The sequence below is a fragment of the Heterodontus francisci genome, chromosome 38, assembly GCF_036365525.1.
Source record: "Heterodontus francisci isolate sHetFra1 chromosome 38, sHetFra1.hap1, whole genome shotgun sequence".
Classification (NCBI taxonomy): domain Eukaryota; kingdom Metazoa; phylum Chordata; class Chondrichthyes; order Heterodontiformes; family Heterodontidae; genus Heterodontus; species Heterodontus francisci.
This window is the reverse complement of record NC_090408.1, coordinates 45,823,128-45,849,329: the sequence shown is the minus strand read 5'-3', so window position 1 is coordinate 45,849,329 and position 26,202 is coordinate 45,823,128. Positions and strand designations below refer to the sequence as shown.

General features: G+C 44.4%; 1 protein-coding gene across 1 annotated transcript in view; it reads right to left on the bottom strand.

Annotated features, from left to right (window-relative positions):
• Window positions 1-205: 205 nt before the first annotated feature.
• The window catches only part of LOC137352615 (AP-3 complex subunit sigma-2), a 93,276-nt gene continuing 67,279 nt past the window's right edge, over window positions 206-26,202 (bottom strand). The window contains exons 5-6 of the mRNA XM_068018346.1: window positions 4,804-4,911; window positions 206-1,224 (exon numbers count right to left, since the gene is read on the bottom strand). Of these exons, the coding sequence (XP_067874447.1) occupies window positions 1,117-1,224; window positions 4,804-4,911 (216 nt within the window). The 3' untranslated portion in view covers window positions 206-1,116. The remainder of the gene's footprint in view (window positions 1,225-4,803; window positions 4,912-26,202) is intronic.

Here is a 26,202-nt window from a genome sequence, read left to right as displayed (position 1 = left end):
GCATGTTACTCCCATTACCAACGCACGTTAAAAATAATGTTTTGGACCACAAGAGAGGATTATCCACTTACAAAAACTGCAATTCGCTGCAAACACAGACAGTTGCATCCAGATCCAGTTGTAAGAAGAGCATCTGAATTATGTGTAAGACACAAACTGAACTGGAGTAAAAGGCTGGGAAAGTATGACAAGTAATAAGTCAAAATCAGTTATCAGTATGACACTGGTCTTGTTTTATGACAATTCAGCAATTGAATGGAAATAGGCTCATTACAAAATCACTCACTTTGTCCAATTATAAAGGAGTGAGCAGGAGATCTAGAAACATTCTCAGCCACTTCCTCCTTTAGCACCTGCTCCATACTCACTGAAATAACACCCTACTTAAAAGTGAAAGGGAATATACGCCACAAATACCTTGCTTAATGGAAGTGCACTTCACCTGCCAATATTTCAAATTTCAGGTGCATTTCTATTAAAGCATTCGCCCCATTTCCATGCTGGAACTGAACCATGTACTGCCTGCGGGAGTTTCCACTTTATGTTCATAAATGGAAGAAAATGCATCCTTTGTCTTCCAATAGGGAGGATGGGGAAGAGTAAAATCTCACTTTCGTCAGAAGGCATTCCTTGGGAGTCCACAGAATGTCTATTTGTGTTGTCATAGTCAGACCACAGGAAGGACTGTTAAGTCACACCTTGCTATGTTTCTCTATTTTCTAGGGAAACACAGTGAGGGGATGCTATTGACTGTTTCTGGGTACCTGCCTCCATTTGGGATGAATCTGGCTAACGGCTTGGAGTGCGCCCACTGTAGCAATGCAGCCTACCTGGTTCACAGCACTACATTAAGGATTGGTACTGGCTAAATGCTTAGTGTGTTTCTGTCTGTAATACGTCCAGTGTTGGTGCTCACTACGAGCAGTGGTAGGGTATGTGCCTCAAGTTTTGTAACAATTTAGGATTTATAACAGACTGAGGGCTCCAATGAGAAAACCACCACAAACCTTCATACTTTACAGTGATAACCACATCAAAAGCTGATGTGATGAAAGCTCTCAGTATTGACAGGTAGGTGCAGTGGATGACCAAGTATCATTAATATGAAATGTCTCTTTACACAAATGGGGACAGATTTGAAACTTTGATGTTGCGTGGAATCTCTGGCAGATTGATATTCTTGACAGCAGAGACTGCACGGGCAGGAGCTGTAGAGAACCCAGCCTAGAAAATAAGAAAAGAAAGAATATTTTTTGTCACACAACCAAGAAATCCAAATTGTGTCCAGGTAATTAAAGCAACAAAGAATTACATCACTTTATACGTTTCCTCAAAAGAGCAATGCTAAAAGTAAAACTGAAGCCCTTCCAAAAAAAGGCTGCAGAAAGAAGAGTGCAAGAGAAGTAGGAAGAGAAAGAGGAAGAGGAGGATGATGGTAAAGAGGAGGTACATCTTCAATTTACAACAATGTTGTTTAAGGCCAGTAGCTCGCAAACCTTGTTAACCCTCTACCTCACCTCCAACTCTCAGTTTTGGCAGCTTCACCTGAATGTCCTGCCCAAGATTGGGAGTTCACTACATTTAGTAGCTCAAAAGAATTCATATCCTATCACTTGGTGGCATAACAACAGAGAATCATTTTTCATCATCAGCCTGTTTTGATATATCAAGTGATAAAGTTTTCACTGCATTACACCAACACTCAGCAGTACCATTTCTGATCCATTTCTGCAAATTAGACCTAATACTAATGCAGCCTTCTGCATTTCACCCAATATGCTCAATCATCTTCTCAGCTGCATTTTTCTCTAAGTGTTCAAAAGGACATGGCACTGTGGTGGAAAGTGCGCTGGTTGGAAGCCTCACCATTTCACAGGCTAATAAATAACTAACCCGGCTTCCACATGGGTACAAGGCTGGAAACTTTTTACACTGGTCCAAATTGTAAAATAAAAGGTGGGTGATTTATAACCACAATCTGAACAAGATTAGATTACTCCCTTGTAATCATTTAAAGATTATTTTTTGAGAGGCTTGAGGGCTGGTTTTATTCTATTCTGGGATTTACTTTGCGTCAGCTAGTTTCTGGAACAGGCTGTCCTTGACTCTTGAAGCAACTGAACCAGCCTGAAAACTTCCTGCCATCACCCCAGCCTTTATTGTCATCACTCAAAGACTTTGTAACTGCTGATTCTGCCACTCTGCTGAATCATATAATCTAAACTATTAAAGTACTTTATGATCCAAAATATAAAATTCATAGCTACCACTCCATGACTCTAAATATGTAAGATTACAATCCTGTGACTAGGCAAAACATTCCCTGTCAACACAGGTCACAAACCAGACCAAGCACTCAACAAAAATAAACCATGGACTGGGGTCACTTGCTGATTTTAAAAACCTGATGATCTGGAGTAAGTTCAATTTAAGTTACGCAACAGGATTGGAGCCAGAAAATCTGGTGGGTTAGTCTTTATTAGAAAGGGATTAGAGTATAAGAGTAAATTGTGTGGGGCCTTGGTGAGGCCACACCTGGAGTACTGCATACAGGTTTGGTCTCCTTATGTAAGGAAGCACGTACTTGCTTCAGAGGGAATGCAACAAAGGTTCTTGAGACTGATTCCTGGGATGAGGGGATTGTCTTATGAGGAAAGACTGAGTAGACTAGACCTAAATTTTCTAGAGTTTAGAAGAACATGAGGTGATCCAATTGAAACATTAACTTCTTAAGGAGCTTGACAGGGTAGGTGCTGGATGTTTCCTCTGACTGGGGAATCTAGAACATGGGGTCACAGTCTCAGAATGAGGTCAGCCATTTAGGACTGAGATGAGGAGAAATTTCTTCACTCAAAGGATTGTGAATCTTTGGAATTCTCTACCCCAGAGAGCTGTGGATGCTCAGTCGTTTGGAATTCTCTACCCCAGAGAGCTGTGGATGCTCAGTCGTTTGGAATTCTCTACCCCAGAGAGCTGTGGATGCTCAGTCGTTTGGAATTCTCTACCCCAGAGGGCTGTGGATGCTCAGTCGTTTGGAATTCTCTACCCCAGAGAGCTGTGGATGCTCAGTCGTTTGGAATTCTCTACCCCAGAGAGCTGTGGATGCTCAGTTGTTGAGTACATTCAAGGCAGAGATTGATAGATTTGTGGTTACTAAGGGAATTAAGGAGTAAGGACGGGGAAGTTGGAGTTGAGGTAGATCAGCCACGATCTTACTGAATGGCCTAACCCTGCTCCTATTTCTTGTGTTTCAGGTCTAAGTATCTGAGGCCAGAGTGTTGAGCAGGCAAATATTTACAAAAACGTAAACCTTTTAGACAAAAGAGATCAACTGTGAGTTAGAAACACATCGAGGCAGGAGCTGGGAAAGAAACAGGCAGAAACAAGAATAACAATCTGCTTCAAGAAAACAGATGGAATCAGAAAGATTATCAACACAGATTGCAACATAAAACGGTCAAGGAGGAATTATTCTAGGATGTGATGTGGTGAAAGGGAGGGCCCATGCAGGCACACATGGCAACGACCTGAGGCTCAAAACTGACCATTACACAGGACTAAACAATCAGGTCCTTTTGCTGAGCACAGATCTCTTCTTCTCCCTCCCCTGCACCCAGGAAACAGTGGGAGACACACTGGGTTTCCATTAGATAGGAACACAGGAAATTGGTGGAGTAGGCCATTCGGCCCCTCAAGCCTGCTCCGCCATTCAACTAGATCATGGCTGATCTTCTAACTCAATGCCATTTTCCCACACTATCCCCATATCCCTTGAAATCTTTAATATCTAGAAATCTATCAATCTCTGTCTTGAACATACTCAATGACTGAGTCTCCACAGCCCTCTGGGGTAGAGAATTCCAAAGATTTACCACCCTCTAAGTGAAGAAATTCCTCCTCATGTCAGTCCTAAATGGCCTACCTCTTATTCTGAGACTGTGTCCCCTGGTTCTAGACCCACCAGCCAGGGGAAATATCCTTCCCGCATCCACCCTGTCAAGCCCTGTAAGAATTTTCAATGTTTCAAAAAAATCACCTCTCATTCTTCTAAACTCTAAATAATACAAGCCCAGTCTCCTCATAGGACAACGCTGCCATCCCAGCAATCAATCTGATGAAGCTTCATTGCACTCCCTCTATGGCAAGTATAGGTAAGATGACCAAAACTGTACACAATACTCCAGCTGAGGTCTCACCAAGGCTCTATACAATTGCAGCAAGACATCTTTACTCCTGTACTCAAATCCTCTTGCAATAAAAGCCAACAGACCATTTGCCTTCCTAATTGCTTGCTGCATTTGCATGTCAGCTCTCAGTGATTTATGAACAAGGACACCCAGGTTCCTTCGGACATCAACACTTCCCAATCTCTCTCCATTTAAGAAATACACTGCATTTCTGCTTTTCCTACCAAAGTGGATAATCTCACATTTTTCCACATTATATTCCATCTGTCATGTTCTTGCCCACTCCCTTAGCCTGTCTAAATCCCCTTGAAGCCTCTTTGCATCTTCCTCACAACTCACATTCCCACCTACTTTTGTGTCATCAGCAAACTTGGAAATATTACATTTGGTCCCCAAATCTAAAGCATTAATACAGATTGTGAATAACTGGGGCTTAAGCACTGTCTGCTTGTCTGCCAACCTGAAAATGACCCGTTTATGCCTGCTCTGTGTTTTCTGTCCATTAACCAATTCTAAATCTGTGCCAGTATATTACCCCCAATCTCAGATGGCCAGAAAATGGAACTGCCACAGAAATAAAAAGCCTTGCTTGAGATGAACATTCAGTATTTCTTACCTCAGACTTTTCCAGTTTAGTCTGTGCCTCGACCTGCGATACAATCTCGGTCATGTTGGTCTCTAGCACCATTCCTCCCATTACTACCTCCTGCAGAATGCAATGAACCTGTGCAAATAACAACAGACAGAAGCACTGTTAAATCATTCCATTTGTAACTTCTCCTGATGGTGATCTCAGTCAGGCTACAAACTATTGGTAGCTTGGTAGCTCATTGATCAATATAAGCAAATTCTAACCATTCAAAAAACAATTTAACATTTGATGCCCAGGTTCACAAAACAATTAAAAAATAGAATGAAACTATGTATTTTTAACAAAGCAGCTCTGTCCTATTATAGTTTTTTTTTTACTCTTTTCTGGTCAGTTCTCTGCGCTCCAATGTATCTATTCCTCAGGTTTCATTAAGCAACAACAGGCTGTTGTGGCTCAGCTTCATCCTGCCCTCAACCTCACAGATGCACTTCAACCAGGGTGGCAGATTGCGATGAGAGCTATCTGTTCAATTTGAGATCAGAATCGCGTTGTTTGTGGATCTATGTGGACAAGCTGCTCCGCTACCCCAACAGGGAGAGAGACAGATAAAAAGCTGTAAAAGTTAAACCTTTCCCAATATAGCTGGTTTTCACTATTTCTGACATCCAGAAAGTTCAAAATATCTCTGCAATATCAGCATCGAATGACATGAGCATGAGAGTTATTTTTGTTCCAGAAGGCAGTCACACCCCTGAGGTTAAGTTGAACCTTAGAGCTGGTCAATGGTCAGGGGCAGGAGAGCACAACTGCGAGTCAGGCAGGCATGGGGAGCCAATATGTACTGATGGAACAGCATCGGCCCTTGACTTTGTCCAATAGATATGAAGTACTTGCTACCAAACATATAAGATTCTGCGGGGGCTTGACAGGGTAGATGCTGAGAGGATGTTTCCCCTCATGGGGGAATCTAGAACTAAAGGGCACAATTTAAAAATAAAGTGTCTCCCACTTAAGACAGAGATGTGGAGGAATTTCTTCTCTCAGAGGGTTGTTAATCTTTGGAACTCTCTTCCCCAGACAGCAGTGGAGGCTGGGTCATTGAATATATTTGAGGCTGAGCTAGACAGGTTTTTGATCGACAAGGGAGTCAAGGATTATGGGGAACAGGCAGGAGAGTGGAGTTAAGGCCATACTCAGATCAGCCATGATCTTATTGAATGGGACAGCAGGCTCGAGGGATTGAATGGCCTACTCCTATTTCTTATGGTCTTATTACCTGTGTGGATGAAAACAAGGACTGCAGGGTGAATGGGCAAACTGACCATTGCACCATGGTGCAGGAATTCATTCAGGTGTGGAAAGTAAAAAGGAAAGTGGTAGTGATGAGGACAGCATAGTCAGAGGACAGATACTGTCCTCTGCAGCCATAAACGGGAGCTCCGAAGGTTGTGTTGCCTCACAGCTGGAGACGAACTTGGAGTGGGAGGGTGAGGATCCAGTTGTCAAGGTCCAGTTTGGAACCAATGACACAGGGAGAACTCGGAATGATGTGTTGCTGAGAGAGTTTGAGGAGTTAGGGTCCAAATTAAAACACAGAACCTCAAAAGGTAATAATCTCTGGATTGTTACCTGAGTCGCGCGCCAATAGGCAGAGGGTCAAGCAGATTGGAGAATTAAACTCATGGTTCAAAGAGTAGTGTGGGAAGAAGGCATTTCAATTCATGGGGCACTGGCACTAGTACAGGAGAAAGAGGGAGCTGTTCCGTTGGGATGGGTTCCACTGAAAGTGGGCTGGGATCAGTGTCGTAGAGATTTGTATAACTGCAGTTGTGGACTGTTAGGGCTTTAAACTAAAAGATGGGGCTGGGGGGGTGTCAGTTGAAGGGAGATTTAGAAAAGTTGAGGGAATGGAATGCATATTGATTAGGATAAAAACAAACAGAGTGGGACAGGAAGGGACAGAGAGTTTAACAGCAATAGTGCATCAGCAAATAAGGTCCATGCAAAGAACAGTAGTAAAAAAAACAATTAAAGGATCTTTGCAAAGCATTCACAATAAGATGGTTGAACTAGTGGCACAAATAGAGATAAATGGTTTTTATCCAATCGACATTACAGACACATGGTTACAAGGTGACCAAGGTTGGGAAATAAATATTCCAGAGTACATAACATTTTGAAAAGACAGAACGAAGAGGAACAGGAGTAGCCCTGATAGCAAAGGATGAGATAAGGACAGCAAAAAGAAATTAAAGGATTTTGGCTCAGAAGATCAGGACGTAGAATCAGTATGGGTGGGGATTAGGAATAACAAGAGTCATAAAATGCTGGTGGAGTAGTTTATAGGCCGCCTAACGTAGTATTACACCGTTGGACAGAGCATTAAGCAAGAAATAATTGGAGCTTCTAACAAAGGCAATATAATAATCATGGGGGACTTTAATCTTCTTATAGACTGGACAACTCAAATGCGCAAAGATTGTCTGGAAGATGAGTTTGGAGAATGCTTACGTGGCAGTTTCCGAGAACAATATGTTGTAGAACCAACTAGGGATAAAGCTATTTTAGATTTAGTGTGTGTAATGAGGTAGGGTTAATTAATAATCTCAGTAAAAATCCTCTGGGGGAGAAAGTGATCGTAATACAATTGAGTTCCATGTTAAGTTTGAAAGCGACATACTCCAGTCCCAAACAATAATCTTAAACTTAAACAAAACCAATTACATAGCTATGAGGGGAGAGCTGGCTACGGTTAATTGGATAAATAGAATAAATGATATGGTGGTAAATAAGCAGCAGGAAACATTTAAAGAAACAATTCAAAATTTTCAACAAAAATATATTCCATTAAAAAACACAAACTCAGCAAGAAAGATCCATCTGTGGCTTACTAGGGAAGTTAAGGGTAGCATTAGATTTTTAAAAAGGCCTATAAGATTGCAAATAATGGTAATAAGCCTGAGGTTTGGGAGAGTTTTAAAAAACAGCAAAAGGTGATTAAAAAGTTGACGAAATGGGGAAAAAACAGATTGAGAGTAAACCAGCCAAGGATATAAAAACTGATGAGCTTTTACAAGTATATAAAAAGGAGAGGAACTAAAGTAAATGTTGGTCCCTCAGAGGCAGAGAGGAGAGAAATTATCATGGAGATTCAGGAAATGGCAGAGATGTTGAACAAATATTTTATGTTTGTCTTCACAGTAGAAGACACAAATTACATACCAAAAATAGAGGCTAACCAAGGAGCTAATAAGAGTGAGAAACTTAAAATAATTAATATCAGCTGTCATGCTAGGCCCCCACCTGCCAGGAATGAGGCACATTAATTTTGTCATGAAGGTTGAAGGTGGAGGAGCTTGCATTCCAGGTTGACTGCTAAGTTGTCCGAATACACAACCAGACATGGTCAAACCAGCTACTCACATGACTAACCTGCTGGGCAACCTGAGTTTTTTGAATTTGAACAAACAGTTTGGGCAGAAGTTCTGATGAAGGGTCGCTGACCTGAAACGTTAACTCTGCTTCTCTCTCCACATATGCTGCCAGACCTGCTGAGTATTTCCAGCATTTTTTGTTTCTGTTTAGGCAGAAAGTCTGTTTGCTCCTGGACTGAGAAGATCTCTCTCCTGTCTGCTCCCATCTCTTTCTCACAAGCCTCTGAATCCACTGAAGATACATGAACCCCAAGAGAGAGAAGTCTCCTACAGTGAACAAGGTTTAAGAAGAATACTGGGCCCCAACGAAAAGCAAGATCTACTTACAATCAAGGTCTCTACAGTGAGCTCGAAGAACCAAAACAACAACTCTTCAGATATTGCCTCAAATCTTTCCACTTTATTTTTCTTCTGCTCTTTTCTGTCGCTATTTGCATGTGTGTATCGCGTATGCATGCTAGCATGGGCGTATCGTGTATATGTGGGCATCAACCAAATTAGAGTTGACGTTTAAATTTAATAAATTTCAACTTTTCTTCTGTAAACCTAAGAAAGACTGTTTGTGCTGGTTTCTTTGCCTTACAATTGGAAAGCGGTGAACCAGGATTCATCAAGGGGGAGCTAAAAACACTGTGTGTTTAAAATTAAACCCTGTTACAGTAAGACCAGGTGAAGGCTGAAAGGGAACCCTAGACCTCTTTTTCACCTGGTCGTAACACCAGCAGAGAAAAACTATTGGAGAAACTTAAGGGACTAAAAGCCGACAAATCCCCAGGAGCTGATGGCCTACATCCTCGGGTTCTAAAAGAGGTAGCTGCAGAGATCGTGGATGCGCTGGTTATGCTTTTCAAAAATTCCCTAGATTCGAGAATGGTCCCAGTGGATTGGAAGTTAACAAATGCAACACCACTATTCAGGAAAGGAGGGAGGGAGAAAACGGAACTACAGGCCAGTTAGCCTAACATCAGCCATTAGGAAAATGCTGGAATCTATTACTAATGATTACCAATGCACTTAGCATTAATCAGACAGAGATAACGTGGTCTTACAAAAGGGAAATTGTGCTTGACAAATTTACTACAGTTTTTTGAGGATGTATCTAATAGGATATGTAAAGGGGAACCAGTAAATATAATATACTTGGATTTTCATAAGGTATCACACAAAAGCTTATCAGGCAAGATAACGGCTCATGGAGTTGGGATAATATATTAACGTGAATAGAGGATTAGTTAACGGACAGGAAGCAGACAGTAGGGATAAATGGACATTTTAGAGTTGGCAGGTTGTAACTAGCCGAGGGCTGCAAAGACTAGTGTCGAGGCCTCAGATATTTACAATCTACTTTAATGACAGAGACAGAGAGTAATGTATCCAAGTTAGCTGACAATACAAAGCTAGGTGGAAATGTAAGCTGTGAGGACACAAAGAGGCTGCAAAATGATATAGGCAGGTTAAGTGAATGGGCAACCAGGTGGCAGCTGAAGTATAATGTGCAAAGTGCGAGGCTATTCTCTTTGGTAGTAAGAATAGAAAAGTAGAATATTTTTAAAGGGCGTGAAACTTCAAAATGTTGATGTTCAGAGGGACTTGGGTGCACTCGTACAAGGAATACAAAAAGTTAGCATGCAGGTACAGCAAGCAATTAGGAAGGCAAATAGCTTGTTGACCTTTATTGCAAGAGATTAGAGTAAAAGATTAAGGAAGTCTTACTACAATTGTATAGGGGCTATGGTGAGACGACAACTGGAGTACTGTGTGCAATTTTGTTCTCTCATAACTAAGGAAGGATATACTTGCCTTGGTGGTGGTACAGCAAAGATTCACTATATTGGTCTCTGGGATGAGAGGGTTGTCCTATGAAGGACGCTGAATAAATTGGGTCTAAGCTCTTTGAAGTTTAGAAGAATGAGAGGTAATCTCATTGAAACAAACAAGATTCTGAAGGGGTTTGACAGGGTAGACACTGAGAGGTTATTTCCCCCGGCTGGGTAATCTAGAACATGGGAATACAGTCTCAGGATAAGGGGTAGATCATTTAGGGCTGAGATGAGGAGGAATTTCTTCACTCAAAGGGTTGTGAATCTTTGGAATTCTCTAGCCCAGAGGGTTGTGGATGCTCCATCATTGAATACATTTAAGGCTGGGATAAACAGATTTTTGGTCTCTCAGGGAATCAAGGGATATGGGCAACAGGCAGGAAAGTGGAGTTGAGGGAGATCAGCCATATCGTAGTGAAAGGCACAGCAGGTTCGAGGGGCCATATGGTCTACTCCTGCTCCTATTACTTATGTTCTTATAAGTAGGTATCCATGGCAACAAATCAGACTCAGGCAACTTAGGCCCATTAGTCTTACTCCAATCCTTTGTAAAATAATGGAATGGATCATGTTAAATTTAAACATAATCGCTACAGTATAACCTAGTAACCAGCAGTCAGCATGGATTCCTGAGTGCCAGCTGTGAGGAAGCAACATCCCAGTGGACCTTAGCAAGTTCTACGACATGTATGTGAAAAAGCCGAGGGGAGAATTCACCTAGATTTGATTATGAGTAATAAAAGCAATCCAAGATAGAGGTGGCTGAGGCTTTTAGTATCAATGATTAGAATGTGATCACATTTGACATTACAGGAATTGGAGGTTACTAAAATCCAAACAAAGTGGCCTAATTTTAACAGGACCAACTTTATGCATTTGTGAAGCCTTGTCAGAGTGCGCCTCGAAGGTTGAAATGTGGCCTGGAGAATGGAGGAACTGTGGAGTTGCTTTACAGAAGTGATTCTGAATGCAATGGACCAATGTGTACCCATGCAGAGTAAAACTGCCAAGCTTAAAGTCACTCCTGTCTGGTAAATGGGACTATGGTGCAATCCAAAGAGGGGAATCAAAAGCATGAAGGAAAATGGCAATGAATTAAGATGAATTCAACATCAAAATGGCCATGAGTAATTTCAATTTGTCTATAGTTTAGCATGTTTTGGAGGTACTGGTGACTTTGGGCCTATGGTTCCCAAAGCTTTCCACCACTTTATGCCTGGGTCTGTTGTTGACTGATTGCTATGGTTAGTCAATAATTTCATTATTGCTGCATCATGTGATGACCAGGATGGTAGATGAAGAACAGATGGATGTCAATCTTTATCCATTCAGTGATTTCTATGTTCCTATCTTAAGAATTTGAGTTATTAAACAGAACAGAGAACCTTGGGCTTTACAAGCTTGAAAGGTATCCGAAAGGTGATTGTTCAGAAGTTAGTTAACAGAATGGAACGATAAATCTCGAAAATTACTTTAAACTACAAAGGATCATGGCTTTGCAGGAGTAAAAGGCAATTTCAGAACTGGTATCAAGAACTGATTCCCACATGAACCTGACCCTCAAACACAGCAGTGAAGAATCAATTAAGAACCAAGTGGAGGCTGTAATTGGGAACTTTAGGGTATTTCTAGATGATCTAAATTGGGCCAAAAGACCTTCCTCATGTGTAACTACCCTGTGAATTTGATTTATGCAGTGCCTTGCACTCGAAATCCTAAAGTACTTTACAGCTAATGAATTAGTTTGAAGTGCAGCTGCAGTTACGTCAGCAACACAGCAACCAACAGTGCTCAGCAACATCCCACAAACAGCAAAGTGATAAATAACCAGATAATCTGCTCCAACACAAAAGCAAAATACTCCAGATGCTGGAAACCTGAAATAGAAACAGAACATTTCATTGACCTGAAACATAAACTATTTCTCTCTCCACAGATGCTGCCTGACCTGCTGAGAATTTGCAGCATTTTCTGTTTTTATTTCAGATAATCTACTCCCCTACTAAACCTTCAACATCAATGTTATGCTGATTTGCACTATCAGAATGTATCACCATTCATTCATATTCAGGACAATAAATAGGACACAATTGGGAGTAAAGGTTTGTGGCGAGCAAATGTAAATAGAGATAACGCAACATATCAATAAGAAAGTGGTTGCTAGCTCTTGTTTGTGGCTTTAGAATGATATCTTGCCAAACAAGTCAGGAGTGTGATGGAATACTCTCCACTTGCCTGGATGGGTGCAGCTCCAACAACACTCAAGATGCTCAACACTATCCAGGACAAAGCAGCCTGCTTGATTGGCACCCCATCCACCACTGACGTACAGTGGCAGCAGTGTGTACCATATACAAGATGCACTGCAGCAACTCACCAAGTCTCCCTCAACAGCACCTTCCAAACCCGCAACCTTTTCCACCTAGAAGGACGAGGGCAGCAGATGCATGGGAAACGCCACCACCTGTAATTTCCCCACCAAGTCACACACCATCCTGACTTGGAACTATATCGCCGTTCCTTCACTGTCGCTGGGTCAAAATCCTAGAATTTCTTCCTAACAGCACTGAGGGTGTACCTAGCCCATATGGACTGCAGCAGTTCAAGAAGGTTCTCTTATCCTCCCTGCCGGTCTCGCTGTGCTCTCACTCTCTGCCACTGCCCCCGGTCTCACTGTGCTCTTATTCTCTGCCGCTGCTCTTACCACAGCCGCCAGTCTCACTGTGTTCTCACTCTCTGCCACTGGTCTTGCTGTGCTCTCACTCCCTGCTGCTGCTCTCTCATCCTTGTTGCGGTTTCGCCGTGCTCTCGCTCTGTGTTGCTGCTTTCTTATCCCAGCCGCTGCTCTTTTATCCCTGCCGCCGGTCTCGCTGTGCTCTCACTCTCTGCCACTGCTCATACCACTGCCACTGGTCTCACTGTGCTCTCGCTCTCTGCCCCTGCTGCCGGTCTCTCTGTGCTCTCTCTCTCTGTCCCTGCCGTGGTCTCGCTGTGCTCTCACTGTCTCCCTGCTGCCGGTCTCTCTGTGCTCTCTCTCTCTGTCCCTGCGATGGTCTTGCTGTGGTCTCTCTCTATCCCAGCCGCTGGTCTCTCTGTGCTCTCTCTCTCAGTCCCTGCCGTGGTCTCTCTGTGCTCTCTCTCTCTGTCCCTGCCGTGGTCTCGCTGTGCTCTCACTGTCTCCCTGCTGCCGATCTCTCTGTGCTCTCTCTCTCTGTCCCTGCAATGGTCTTGCTGTGGTCTCTCTCTATCTCAGCCGCTGGTCTCGCTGTGCTTCCTCTCTCTCTGTCCCAGCCGCTGGTCTCGCTGTGCTCTCTCTCTCTGTCCCTGCCGCCGGTTTCACTGTGCTCTCGCTCTCTGTCCCTGCTGCCGGTCTCAGTGTGCTCTCGCTCTCTGTCCCTGCCGCTGGTCTCACTGTGCTCTCGCTCTCTGTTCCTGTCGCCGGTCTCACTGTGCTCTCGCTCTCTGTCCCTGCCGCTGGTCTCACTGTGCTCTCTCTCTCTCTGCTGCTGGTCTCGCTGTGCTCTCTCTCTCTGTCCCTGCCGCCGGTCTCACTGTGCTCTCGCTCTCTGTCCCTGTCGCCGGTCTCACTGTGCTCTCGCTCTCTGTCCCTGCCGCTGGTCTCACTGTGCTCTCTCTCTCTCTGCTGCTGGTCTCGCTGTGCTCTCTCTCTCTGTCCCTGCCGCCGGTCTCACTGTGCTCTCGCTCTCTGTCCCTGTCGCCGGTCTCACTGTGCTCTCGCTTTCTGTCCCTGCCGCTGGTCTCACTGTGCTCTCTCTCTCTCTGCTGCTGGTCTCTCTGTGCTGTCTCTCTCTATCCCAGCCACTGGTCTCGCTGTGCTCTTACTCTCTGTCCCTGCCGCCGGTTTCGCTGTGCTCTCACTCTCTTTCCCAGCCACTGATCTCACTGTGCTCTCTCTCTCTGTCCTCGCTGGTCTCTCTGTGCTGTCTCTCTCTGTCTCTACCACGGGTCTTGCTGTACTCTTGCTCTCTATCCCTGCCACTGGTCTCGCTCTCTCTGTCCCTGCCATGGTCTTGCTGTGCTCTCTCTCTGTCCCTGCTGCCGATCTCACTGTGCTTTCGCTCTCTGTCCCTGCCGCCGGTCTCACTGTGCTCTCATTCTCTGTCCCTGCTGCTCTCACCACTGCCACTGGTCTCGCTGTAGTATAATGTCCTAAGGCACGCCACAGGAGCATTTATAAAACAAAACTCCTACTAAGTATGAATTAAAATATAACTTAATTCAGAAAGAATTTACTTTCCATTACAAATTCTTTGTCCCATCTTATTAAGTGAAGTTCGACAGTTATTTTCAACTCAATTAATTTGTCAAAATTGCACACAACGGGTAAACACTGAAAGCAGACGAGGCCAGAAATTTTAAAGGTGAATATTATGAGGTGAAATTGATCTGTGCAATGTTAAAACAAATAGCGTACAATTCATTTGCTGTTAACTAAACTATATGTGTTACTGCATTTATTACATGGCCTGTTAAGAGTTTGTTACTAATATTGCACAGCAGAACTTCAACCCATTCTCTGCACGACAACACTTAACATTCAACAGTTAGTCAACTTTCTTCTTTCTCTGCTTCACAACACACTTCGAGTAAGCACAAGACGCCTGATGTTGGAGCATACGGAACAGACTTTACTGAAATCCAACCAAGGTGATCATAGGTGAGTGGCTTTCAGTTTCTCTTTTTAACTTTCGAGATCTCCAAGGAACTGTTGAAAACCATGCTCCGTTATGTACCAGGTTTTGCCTACAAAGGTACATGTCACATCTAAAACTTCTTGATGTATCTGTTCCTGAAACTTTTGAAGACAGTCTGTTTAAATAAACAATTACAAGATAACTGTAATCATCTAATGTACAGTGTTACCTCCAAGGCAGGAGTAATGCACTGTTAATTCAGTCCCACTACTCCACAGGTCACAGCATATCAAAATAAAAAACCCTTATTCCCTTAATCCTCATGCACATAGACATACATTCAAAAAGGAACAGTTAACCAGTTTCAAAAGGGGGTTTTGGATTATAACTGTTTCTTAAGAATAGAAGGAATAATAAAAAATAATTGAGGTTCACGTTTTGGTAGGATGTTTTCGGTATGGCGAGGTGTTCCAGAGTTTGATTTGAGTGATTTGGTCTTCCGGATCCCCATGTGTCCTGCTAGAAGAATGTCATGTGCTAACCTTAATAATTCCTGGCGATATTTAGGTGGTACCACTATCTGTTTTAACAACCATCCAGTCTTTGTCCACAGCTCTATGAGGCGGTCTCCATTTCCTCTTCAGAACCCCATCTTCAACATAAGAGCCTTCTGGAACTCCTTTCACCTCAGCTTTTGTCAGAGTTGACTGTGCTATTCTGTGTAACTCTGGATCAGTTTGTTGTGCTGCGATTAAAGAAACTCGTTAAACATCTCATTTGGATTATTTAAATCCCCAAGGAAAGTTTCAGATACTCGGCTATCTGTTTGTGGTGCCAACTTTACCTGCAACAATGGAACTTGTTTAGCCATTGCTTGGGTTACTACACATGCAGGAAATATTCCTGAAACTTGTTCCTGTAATTGTTCCTTTTCTATACCTTCGCTTGGTTTCTCTATGACTACAGGAGAAACTGATACTCTTGATCCGGCCAAATCATTCCCTAGCAGGTCAATTCCCTCAACTGGCAAACTAGGACAACTCGTACAGTTACCATCCCAGACATTAGGTCACACTCTAGGCGCACTCGATACAAAGGTACGGGTATATACTCCCCGTCAATACCATTCACTAAAACTTTAGCATTCAGTGCGGTCTCTGGTAAAACCTTTCCCCAGCAAAAGAGTTTGAATTGCTCTTGTATCCTGAAGCATAACGATAGGTTTACCTGGGTCACTTGAGGGATATGGAGTTACTTTTCCTTTTGACAAGAATTCTCTATAGCTTTCAGGTATCTTATTCTCAACCTCTAAACTCACTTGAGTTTTTGTATCTGGCTTTACAGCTGCCATTAAAGCTACAGCCTGATCTGATATACTCTGAGTCAGACCTCCTTTCTCTGCATTAGCTTTGTGTACCCCAACAAGGCCTATGGGTTTTCCGTGCAACTTCCAGCATTCTGAACAAAAATGTCCCACCTTGTGGCAATGATAACACTTCGGCTTGTGAACCTCACTTCTACCCTCAGCACCGTCCTTTCTGGCCTGAAGAGGTGATCCTGGGGCATTCCCAGCTGTTCCTTCTTGTCCCCGGCTACTTGCCTTCCTTTCACTCTCCCATTTTCTATCTTTCTTGGGTTTGTGGAGGGGCGACGGACAAAAGGTTTGGGCTTATTCACAAGCTCAAAATCATCAGCAATTTCCGCTGCTTGTCTGGCTTTTAAAACTTTCAAGTTCTCTACACGAGTTCTCACGACTGGAGGGATTGAACTTTTAATCTCTTCCAAGAGAATCAGTTCTCTAAGGTTCTCATACGTAGCTTCCATCTTTACTGCCCATATCCAACGATCAAAATTAATTTGCTTACCCTCTCAAATTCTCCATAAACCTGCCCAGCCAATCTCCGTAGGTTCCGAAACTTCTGTTGATAAACTTCAGGGACTAACTTATACAAACGAGAATAGCTTTTTTTTTGCCATCTCATAATCTGCAGAAGCCTCTTCAGGAAGCATGGCATAAACTTCATGAGCTCTGTCCATCAACCTGCTTTGCATAAGCAGTGTCCAGCTTTCCTTTGGCTATTTCATTTGTTTGGCTTTTTCAAAAGAAATGAAAAATGTCTCTACGTCCTTTTCCTCAAACTTGGGGAGAGCTTATATGACTTTAAATAGCATTCCGCTGGGTCCTGACCAGAATTTTCTGTGGAGTCAAGACTACCCCTTTGTCATAGTTCCATCTCTTTTAATTTAAATTTCCTCTCTTCTCTTCCACTTTCTCTCCAAAGTGTTCACTTTCTCCTTTTCCTTTTTTTCAAATTCAAGTTTTTTAGTTCTTTTTCCTGCTCAAGCTGAATCTTAGTCAATTCTACGGCATTAACCTCTGACTTAGAGTCATAGTCATACGGCACAGAAACAGGCCCTTTGGCCCATCATGTCTGTGCCGGCCATCAAGCACCTACCTATTCTAATCCCATTTTCCAGCACTTGGCCCGTAGCCTTGTATGCTATGGCGTTTCAAGTGCTCATCTAAATACCTCTTAAATGTTGTGAGGGTTCCTGCCTCTACCACCTCTTCAGGCAGTGTGTTCCAGATTCCAACCATCCTCTGGGTGAAATTTTTTTTCCTCAAATCCCCTCTAAACCTCCTGCCCCTTACCTTAAATCTATGCCCCCTGGTTCTTGACCCCTCCACGAAGGGAAAAAGTTTCTTCCTATCTAATCCATCAATGCCCCTCATAATTTTGTATACCTCAATCAGGTCCCCCCTCAGCCTTCTCTGCTTTAAGGAAAACAACTCTAGCCTTTTCAGTCTCTCTTCATAGCTGAAATGCTCCAGCCCAGGCAACATCCTGGTGAATCTCCTCTGCACCCTCTCCAGTGCAATCACATCCTTCCTATAGTGTGGTGCCCAGAACTGTACACAATACTTCAGCTGTGGCCTAACTAGCGTTTTATACAGCTCCATCATAACCTCCCTGCTCTTATATTCTATGCCTCAGCTAATAAAGGCAAGTATCCCATATGCCTTCCTAACCACCTCATCTACCCGTGCTGCTGCCTTCAGTGATCTATGGACAAGTACACCAAGGTCCCTCTGACCTTCTGTACTTCCTAGGGTCCTATCATCCATTGTATGTTCCCTTGCCTTGTTAGTCCTCCCAAAATGCATCACTTCACACTTCTCAGGATTAAATTTCATTTGCCACTGCTCTGCCCATCTATATCGTCCTGTAATCTAAGGCTTTCCTCCTCACTATTTATGACACCACCAATTTTCGTGTCATCTGCAAACTTACTGATCATACCTCCTATATTCACGTCTAACTCATTAATGTACGCTACAAACAGCAAGGGCCCCAGCACCAATCCTTGTGGTACACCACTGGTCACAGGCTTCCACTCGCAGAAACAGCCCTCGACCATCACCCTCTGCCTCCTGCCACTAAGGCAATTTTGGATCTAATTTGACAAATTGCCCTGGATCCCATGGGCTCTTACCTTCTTAACCAATCTCTCATGCGGGACCTTATCAAAAGCCTTACTGAAGTCCATGTAGACTACATCAACTGCTTTACCCTCATCTACACATCTAGTCACCGCCTTGAAAAATTCAATCAAGTTAGTTAGACCCCTGACAAAGCCATGCTGACTATCCCTGCCTCTCCAAGTGGAGATTAATCCTGTCCCTCAGAATTTTTCCCAATAGTTTCCCTACCACTGATGCTAGACTCACTGGCCAGTAATTACCTGGTTTATCCTTGCTACCCTTCTTGAATAATGGTACCACATTCGCTGTCCTCCAGTCCTCTGGTACCTCTCCTGTGGCCAGAGAGGATTTGAAAATTTGTGTCAGAGACCCTGCTATCTCCTCCCTTGCCTCACCTAACAGCCTGGGATACATCTCATCTGGGCCTGAGGCTTTATCCACATTTAAGCCCACTAAAATAGCTAATACTTCCTCACTTTCAATGCTGATATGTTCAAGTATATCACAATCCCCCTCCCTGATCTCTACACCTACATCGTCCTTCTCCATAGTGAACACAGATGAAAAGTAATCATTTAAAACCTGACCTATGTCCTCTGGCTCCACACACACATTGCCACTTTGGTCCGTAATGGGCCCTACACTTGCCCTGCTTATCCTCTTGCCGTTAATATATTTATAAAATGCCATAGGATTTTCCTTTATCTTGCCCGCCAGTGTTTTTTCATGCCCCCCTTCGCTCTCCTAATTACTGTTTTAAGTACCCCCCTACACTTTCTATACTCCTCTAGGGCCTCCGCTGTTTTCAGCACTCTGAATCTGCCATAAGTCTCCTTTTTTCCGCTCATCTAATCCTCTATATCCCTTGATATCCAGGGTTCCCAGGACTCGCTGGTCCTACCCTTCACCTTAACGGGTACATGTTGGCTCTGAACACTCACTATTTCCTCTTTGAATGACTCCCACTGGTCTGATGTAGACTTTCCTAAAAGTAGCTGCTCCCAGTCCACTTTGGCCAGATCCTGTTTTATCATACTGAAATCGGCCTTCCCCCAATTCAGTGGTTTTCTGTCCGGTCCCTCTTTGTCCTTTTCCATAACTACCTTAAATCTTACACTGTTATAGTCTTGCTATCTTCTTCTTCCAATTTTACATGTTGGGCTATAACATCAATTATCTCTGCTTTTTTAGCACCTGATTTCCATTCTAACCCCAATTGTGCTGCTAGTTCTTTTAGTTTAATCTCGGTTAAAGTTTTCAAGCCACTGAGGGACACATTCTCCTTTCCCGGAAGATCTGCTGCAACTACTAATGCCATTCCGATGGTATAACCTTTACCTTATTATACAAGAAACCTGGTTCTTTTATTTTTTTCCTCTTTCAAATTATTACCCCCCTCACAATTAACATAATTAGCATTGGAAATGATCCCGACAAGAACGCACAATTAATATGTTATGACCAAGGCAGGAGTAATGCACTGTTAATTCAGTCCCACTACTCCACAGGTCATAGCATATCAAATAAAGTTTCCCACCTATGGAAGACTAGCCAAATTAAACACTGTATGTTTCCCCCAAAATAAAGCGCACCAAACCAGGTTTCTTTAAACAATAATATTATTTATTAGAAAATAAATAATAGGTCTTAACTACGAATGAGATAAATCTATACATGAAAAAACCCTTATTCTCTTAACCCTCATGCACGCATACATACATTCAAAAAGAAACAGTTAACCAGTTTCAAAAGGGGGTTTTGCATTATAACTGTTTCTTAGGAATAGAAGGAATAATAAAAAATAAAATAATTGAGGTTCACATAATGGTAGGATGTTTTTGGTGTGGTGAGGTGTCCCAGAGTCGAATAGTCAGATGCCACTCAAAGTCTCTCCAGGCATAGTTGATGAACAGTCTGTGATGGCTAGGTGTTCACAGCAATTTAACTGCATCAGGGGTGTAGCAACAGGTCTTCTTGGGTTTTGGAAGCAGCAGTCCAGCAGCAGAAGAATTCTTCAGATTTCAGGATTTCTTAGATACAGGAGGCAGCAGGAAGCTCACTGGATGCAGAAATTCTTCAGAGACCGGAGGCAACAGGAATCTGCTACCTTTCAAATGCAGGATTCCTTTTCAAGAGATGCAAGTCTCCTTTACAGAGAGAGAGGTAGCACTTTTCTGGGTCTTTTCTCTTTGGCTACAGACAGGTCAAGCAAAGATTTCAAAAGCTTGCTCATTGTCCAATTCATAGGCTTTTAAAGGGTCCAAAGTGAAAAAAAACCTTCCTGACCATGGTCACATGTCCAGACAGTGTCTCCCCCGGTCACTCAAGCTGCTCTGAAGAAAGGTCAAACCCTTGCGATTTCCTCGAAACCGCTGACCTTCCTGTCCTTTTGCAAGTTTAATTTCCTTTCAAAACACCCATAAAGTTCAACTCTTTGTTCTGAACTTCCTTTCAAAACATTGCTGGAATTCCAATTATTTTTGCAGGTGTCCTTCACTGGGCAAAATCCTTCTTTCATTTTGTTTTGAAACATAGAGAAGTCCAAGATTTTAGTACAAAGATAAAACCTTTTGTGACAGCAGACAGTTCTCATAAGTCTCACCTCTTCCCAAAGAAACAAAAAGAAATAAGACAAAGTTTAAAACGTTGAAGAACTCAACAACAACTTGCACTGTTAGCACCTGTAATAGTAAAAAGTCCTAAGGTGCTTCACAGGAACTTTTATCAAACAAACTCCTACTCAGTATGAATTAAAATATAACTAGACTAAGTAAGAGTTGAGAATCTTGCTGGACACTATTGGCTGCTGTGTTGCTGACATAACTTTGGCTGGACTTCAAAATAATTCATTAGCTATTAGGTACTTTAGGATTTCCAGTGCAAGGCACTACATAAATCAAGTTCACAAGGTTGTTATAGATGAGGAAGATCATTCAGCCCATCTTAGATCATCTAGAATGACCCCAAAGTTCCTCAACTTGGTTCTTAATTGATTCCTAGTATTGCCTCCACTGTTCTGTCTGAATCAGATTCATATGGGAATCACTTCCTGATACCAGTTCAGAATTTGGCCGCTTGAGCTTCCCCGATTTTAATCACTCTACCATTGGTGGTTGTGCTTTCAGCTGCCAAGGCCCTAAGCTCTGGAATTCCCTCCATAAACCTCTCAGCCTCTCTTTCTTCCTTTAAGGTGCTCGTTAAAACCTAACTCTTTGATCAGGGTTGTCCAAACTTCTCAGGCAGAGGGCCACATTACACTTTTTGCTCACACCGGGTGGGCCATGGAGCAAATTTCAAAAGATAAAGGCATTGAAAACTTATCTAACGAATAAAAACAACAGCAAATGTGCATTTTTGTGAAGAAGCTTTAAATGATGAGACTAATTTATTGACTTACTTTCTCATCACTATATTAAAAACTAATTTTGTGACATACCTGGTATTGATTTTGCTCGCATATGTAGTCAATCTCTGTCTGTACACTTGAGGTAGCGATGCAAAGTATTCTGGACAGATGTTCATCTTTCAGGAGTGAGATCTCTCTCTCTGTCTCTCTCTCTCTCCTCCTGTGTTACCACCTCTCTGTGTTATTCCCCCCCATTCCCCTCCTATCTCTGTTGCCCACCTCTCTGTTCTCCCTCTCCCTCCCCCTGTTCTCAGAGAGTCATAGAGTTATACAGTACAGAAACAGGCCCTTCCGCTCATCGTGACTTTGCCGGCCGTCAAGCACCTACCTATTCTATTCCCATTTTCCAGCACTTGGCCCGTAGCCTTGTATGCTATGGTGTTTCAAGTGCTCATCTAAATACTTCTTAAATGTTGTGAGGGTTCCTGCCTCTACCACCCCTTCAGGCAGTGTGTTCCAGATTCCAACCACCCTCTGAGTGAAACTTTTTTCCTCAAATCCCCTCTAAACCTCCTGCCCCTTACCTTAAATCTATGCCCCCTGGTTACTGACCCCTCAGCTAACGGAAAAAGTTTTTTCCTATCTAACCTATCAATGCCCTTCATAATTTTGTATACCTCAGTCAGATCACCCCTCAGCCTTCTCTGCTCTAAGGAAAAAAACCCTAGCCTTTTCAGTCTCTCTTCATAACTGAAATGCACCAACCAAGGCAACATCCTGGTGAAGCTCCTCTGCACCCTCTCTCTCTCCCTGTTCTCCCTCCCTCTCTCTCTTCCCCCTCTCTCCCTTTCTTTTCCACTTCTCCCTCTCTCTCTCTTTTTCGTCTCTCTCTCTCTTCTCCCGCTCTCGCTCTCTCTGGTTTTCCCCCGCTCTCACTGGTTTTCCCCCGCTCTCGCTCTCTCTGGTTTTCCCCCGCTCTCGCTCTCTCTGGTTTTCCCCCGCTCTCGCTCTCTCTGGTTTTCCCCCGCTCTCGCTCTCTCTGGTTTTCCCCCGCTCTCGCTCTCTCTCTCTCTTTTCCCCCGCGCTCTCTCTCTTTGTTTCCCCTCGCTTGCTCTCTCTCTCTTTTTCCCCTCGCTCTCTCTCTCCCTATTTTCCCTCCCTCTCTCTCTATTTTACCTCTCTCTCTCTCTATTTTACCTCTCTCTCTCTCTTTTCCCTCTCTGTTCCCCCCCTTGCGTTTCCCCGCCCCTCCCCCTCACTGCGTTGCTGCGCCCCCCCCCCCGCTCTGCATTTCCCCGCCCCCCTCTGCGTTCTCCCGCCTCTCGCTCTCTGCTTTCTCACGCCTCTCGCTCTCTGCTTTCTCACGCCTCTCGCTCTCTGCTTTTCCCCTCATCATGTTTCCCCCCTCTCTCTGCATTTCCCCTCTCTCTCTCTGCGTTTCCCCCCTCTGCATTTCTCCCCACCTCGCTCTCTCTGTGTTCCCCCCTGCGATTCTGCCTCTCGCTCTCTGTTCCACCCCCTCCCACATTTTTCCCCCTCTTCTCTGTTCCCCCCTCTCGCTTGTTGTTACCCCCTCTCTCTCTCCCTGTGTTTCCCCCCCTCTCTCCCTGTGTTTCCCCCCTCTCTTTCCCTGTGTTTCCCCCCCTCTCTCTCCCTGTGTTTCCCCCCTCTCGTTCTCTCTCTGTTTTCCCCCTTCTCGCTCTCTCTCTGTTTTACCCCCCTCTCTCTGTTTTCCCCCCCCCTCTCTGTTCCCCCCCCTCTCTCTCTGTTTTCCCCCCACTCTCTCGCTGTTTTCCCCCACTCTCTCGCTGTTTTCCCCCACTCTCTCTCTCTCTGTTTTCCCCCCCATCTCTCTCTCTCTGTTTTCCCCCCCGCCCCCATTGTTTCCCCCACCATCTCTCTCTCTGCTTTCCCCCCTCTCTCTCTGTTGTCCTCTCTCTCTCTCTGTTTGCCCCCCCCCATCTCTCTCTCTCTGTTTTCCCCCCTCTCTCTCTCTCTCTCTGTTTTCCCCTCTCTCTCTCTCTGTTTTCCCCCCTCTCTCTCTCTCTGTTCTCCCCCTCTCTCTCTCTCTGTTCTCCCCCCCGCCCCCATTGTTTCCCCCACCATCTCTCTCTCTGCTTTCCCCCCTCTCTCTCTCTGTTTTCCCCTCTCTCTCTCTCTGTTTTCCCCCCCCATCTCTCTCTCTGTTTTCCCCCCTCTCTCTCTCTGTTTTCCCCCCTCTCTCTCTCTCTCTGTTTTCCCCCTCTCTCTCTCTCTGTTCTCCCCCCCGCCCCCATTGTTTCCCCCACCATCTCTCTCTCTGCTTCCCCCCCCCTCTCTCTCTGTTTTCCCCTCTCTCTCTTTCTCTGTTTTCCCCCTCTCTCTCTCTGTTTTCCCGCCTCTCGCTCTCTGCTTTCTCACGACTCTCGCTCTCTGCTTTTCCCCTCATCATGTTTCCCCCCTCTCTCTGCATTTCCCCTCTCTCTCTCTGCGTTTCCCCCCTCTGCATTTCTCCCCACCTCGCTCTCTCTGTGTTCCCCCTCTCTCTCTGTTTTCCCCCTCTCTCTCTCTCTGTTTTCCCCCTCTATCTCTCTCTGTTTTCCCCCCACTCCCCCCCTGTTGTTTCCCCCGCCATCTCTCTCTCCCTGACAATTGCACTAAGCAGGAGCACTCAGAACAGCAGCTTTGTGGTTGAGCAGTTTGTTTAAAAACATAGCACAGAGTTTCACAGATGACAGTTGCTGAAGCAGGAGCAAGCTTCCCAACATCGGACAAACTCGGTGTTTTCTGGTGGGCTTTCAAAATGATGGAAAACCCCGAAACAGTCCGATGTTGGGAAGCACAATTTTTTTATTCATTAATGCGATGTGGTTGTGGCTGGCTAGGCCAGGCATTTATTGTCCATCCCTAATTGCCCTCGAGGTGGTGGTGAGCTGCCTTCTTGAACCACTGCAGTCCATGTGGGGTAGGTACACCCACAGTGCTGTTAGGAAGGGAGTTCCAGCATTTTGACCCAGTGACAGTGAAGGAACGGTGATATCGTTCCAAGTCAGGATGGTGTGCGATTTGGAGGGGAACGTGCAGGTGTTGGTGTTCCCATGCATCTGGTGCCCTTGTCCTTCTAAGTGGTAGAGGTCACAGGTTTGGAAGGTGCTGTCTAAGGGGTCTTGGTGAGTTGCTGCAGTGCATCTTGTAGATGGTACACACTGCTGCCATTGTGCGTCGGTGGTAGAGGGAGTGAATGTCTGTGGATGAGGGGCCAATCAAGCGGGCTGCTTTGTTCTGGATGGTTGGAGCTGCACCCAGGCAAGTGGTGAGTATTCCATCACACTCCTGTCTTGTGCCTTGTAGATGGTGGACAGGCTTTGGGGAGTCAGGAGGTGAGTTACTCGCCTCAGAATTCCTAGCCTCTGACCTGCTCTTGTAGCCACGGTATTTATATGGCTACTCCAGTTCAGTTTCTGGTCAATGGTAGCCCCTAGGATGTTGATAGTGGGAGATTCAGCGATGGTAATGCCGTTGAATGTCAAGGGGAGATGGTTAGATTCTCTCTTGTTGGAGATGGTCATTGCCTGGCAGTTGTGTGGCATGAATGTTACTTGCCACTTATCAGTCCAAGCCTAGATACTTTCCAGGTCTTGCTGCATTTCTACACGGACTGCTTCAGTATCTGAGGAGTCGCGAATGGTGCTGAACATTGTGCAATCATCAGCGAACATCCCCACTTCTGACCTTATGATTGAAGGAAGGTCATTGATGAAGCAGCTGAAGATGGTTGGGCCTAGGACACTACCCTGAAGAACTCCTGCAGCTCAGATGATTGACCTCCAACAACCACAACCATCTTCCTTTGTGCTAGATATGACTTTAACCAGCGGAGTGTTTTCTCCCGATTCCCATTGACTTCAGTTTGCTAGGGCTCCTTGATGCCATACTCGGTCAAATGCTGCCTTAATGTCAAGGGCAGTCACTCTCACCTCATCTCTTGAGTTCAGCTCTTTTGTCCATGTTTGAACTAAGGCTGTAATGAGGTCAGGAGCTGAGTGGCCCTGGCAGAACCCAAACTGAGCGTCAGTGAGCAGGTTATTGCTAAGCAAGTGCCGCTTGATAGCACTGTCAATGACACCTTCCATCACTTTACTGATGCTTGAGAGTAGACTGATGGGGCGGTAATTGGCTGGGTTGGATTTCTCCTACTTTTTGTGGAAAGGACAGACCTGGGCAATTTTCCACAAAATTTCTCAATTTTACCCCAGGGTTTCTTGAAATCACGCGGAGTGAATCCAATTGGCTGAAGTCTGGCATCTGTGATGCTGGGGACTTCAGGAGGAGGCCGAGATGGATCAACTCGGCACATCTGGCTGAATATTGTTGCAAATGCTTCAGCTTCATCTTTCGCACTGATGTGCTGGACTCCCCCATCATTGAGGATGGGGATATTTGTGGAGCCACCTCCTCCAGTTAGTTGTTTAATTGTCCACCACCATTCACGGCTGGATGTGGCAGGACTGCAGAGTTTAGATCTGATCTGTTGGTTATGGGATTGCTTAGCTCTGTCTATCGCATGCTGCTTACGCAGTCTGGCATGCAGATAGTCCTGTGTTGTAGCTTCACCAGGTTGACAACTCATTTTGAGGTATGCCTGGTGCTGCTCCTGGCATGCCCTCCTGCACTCTTCATTGAACCAGGGTTGATCTCCTGGCTT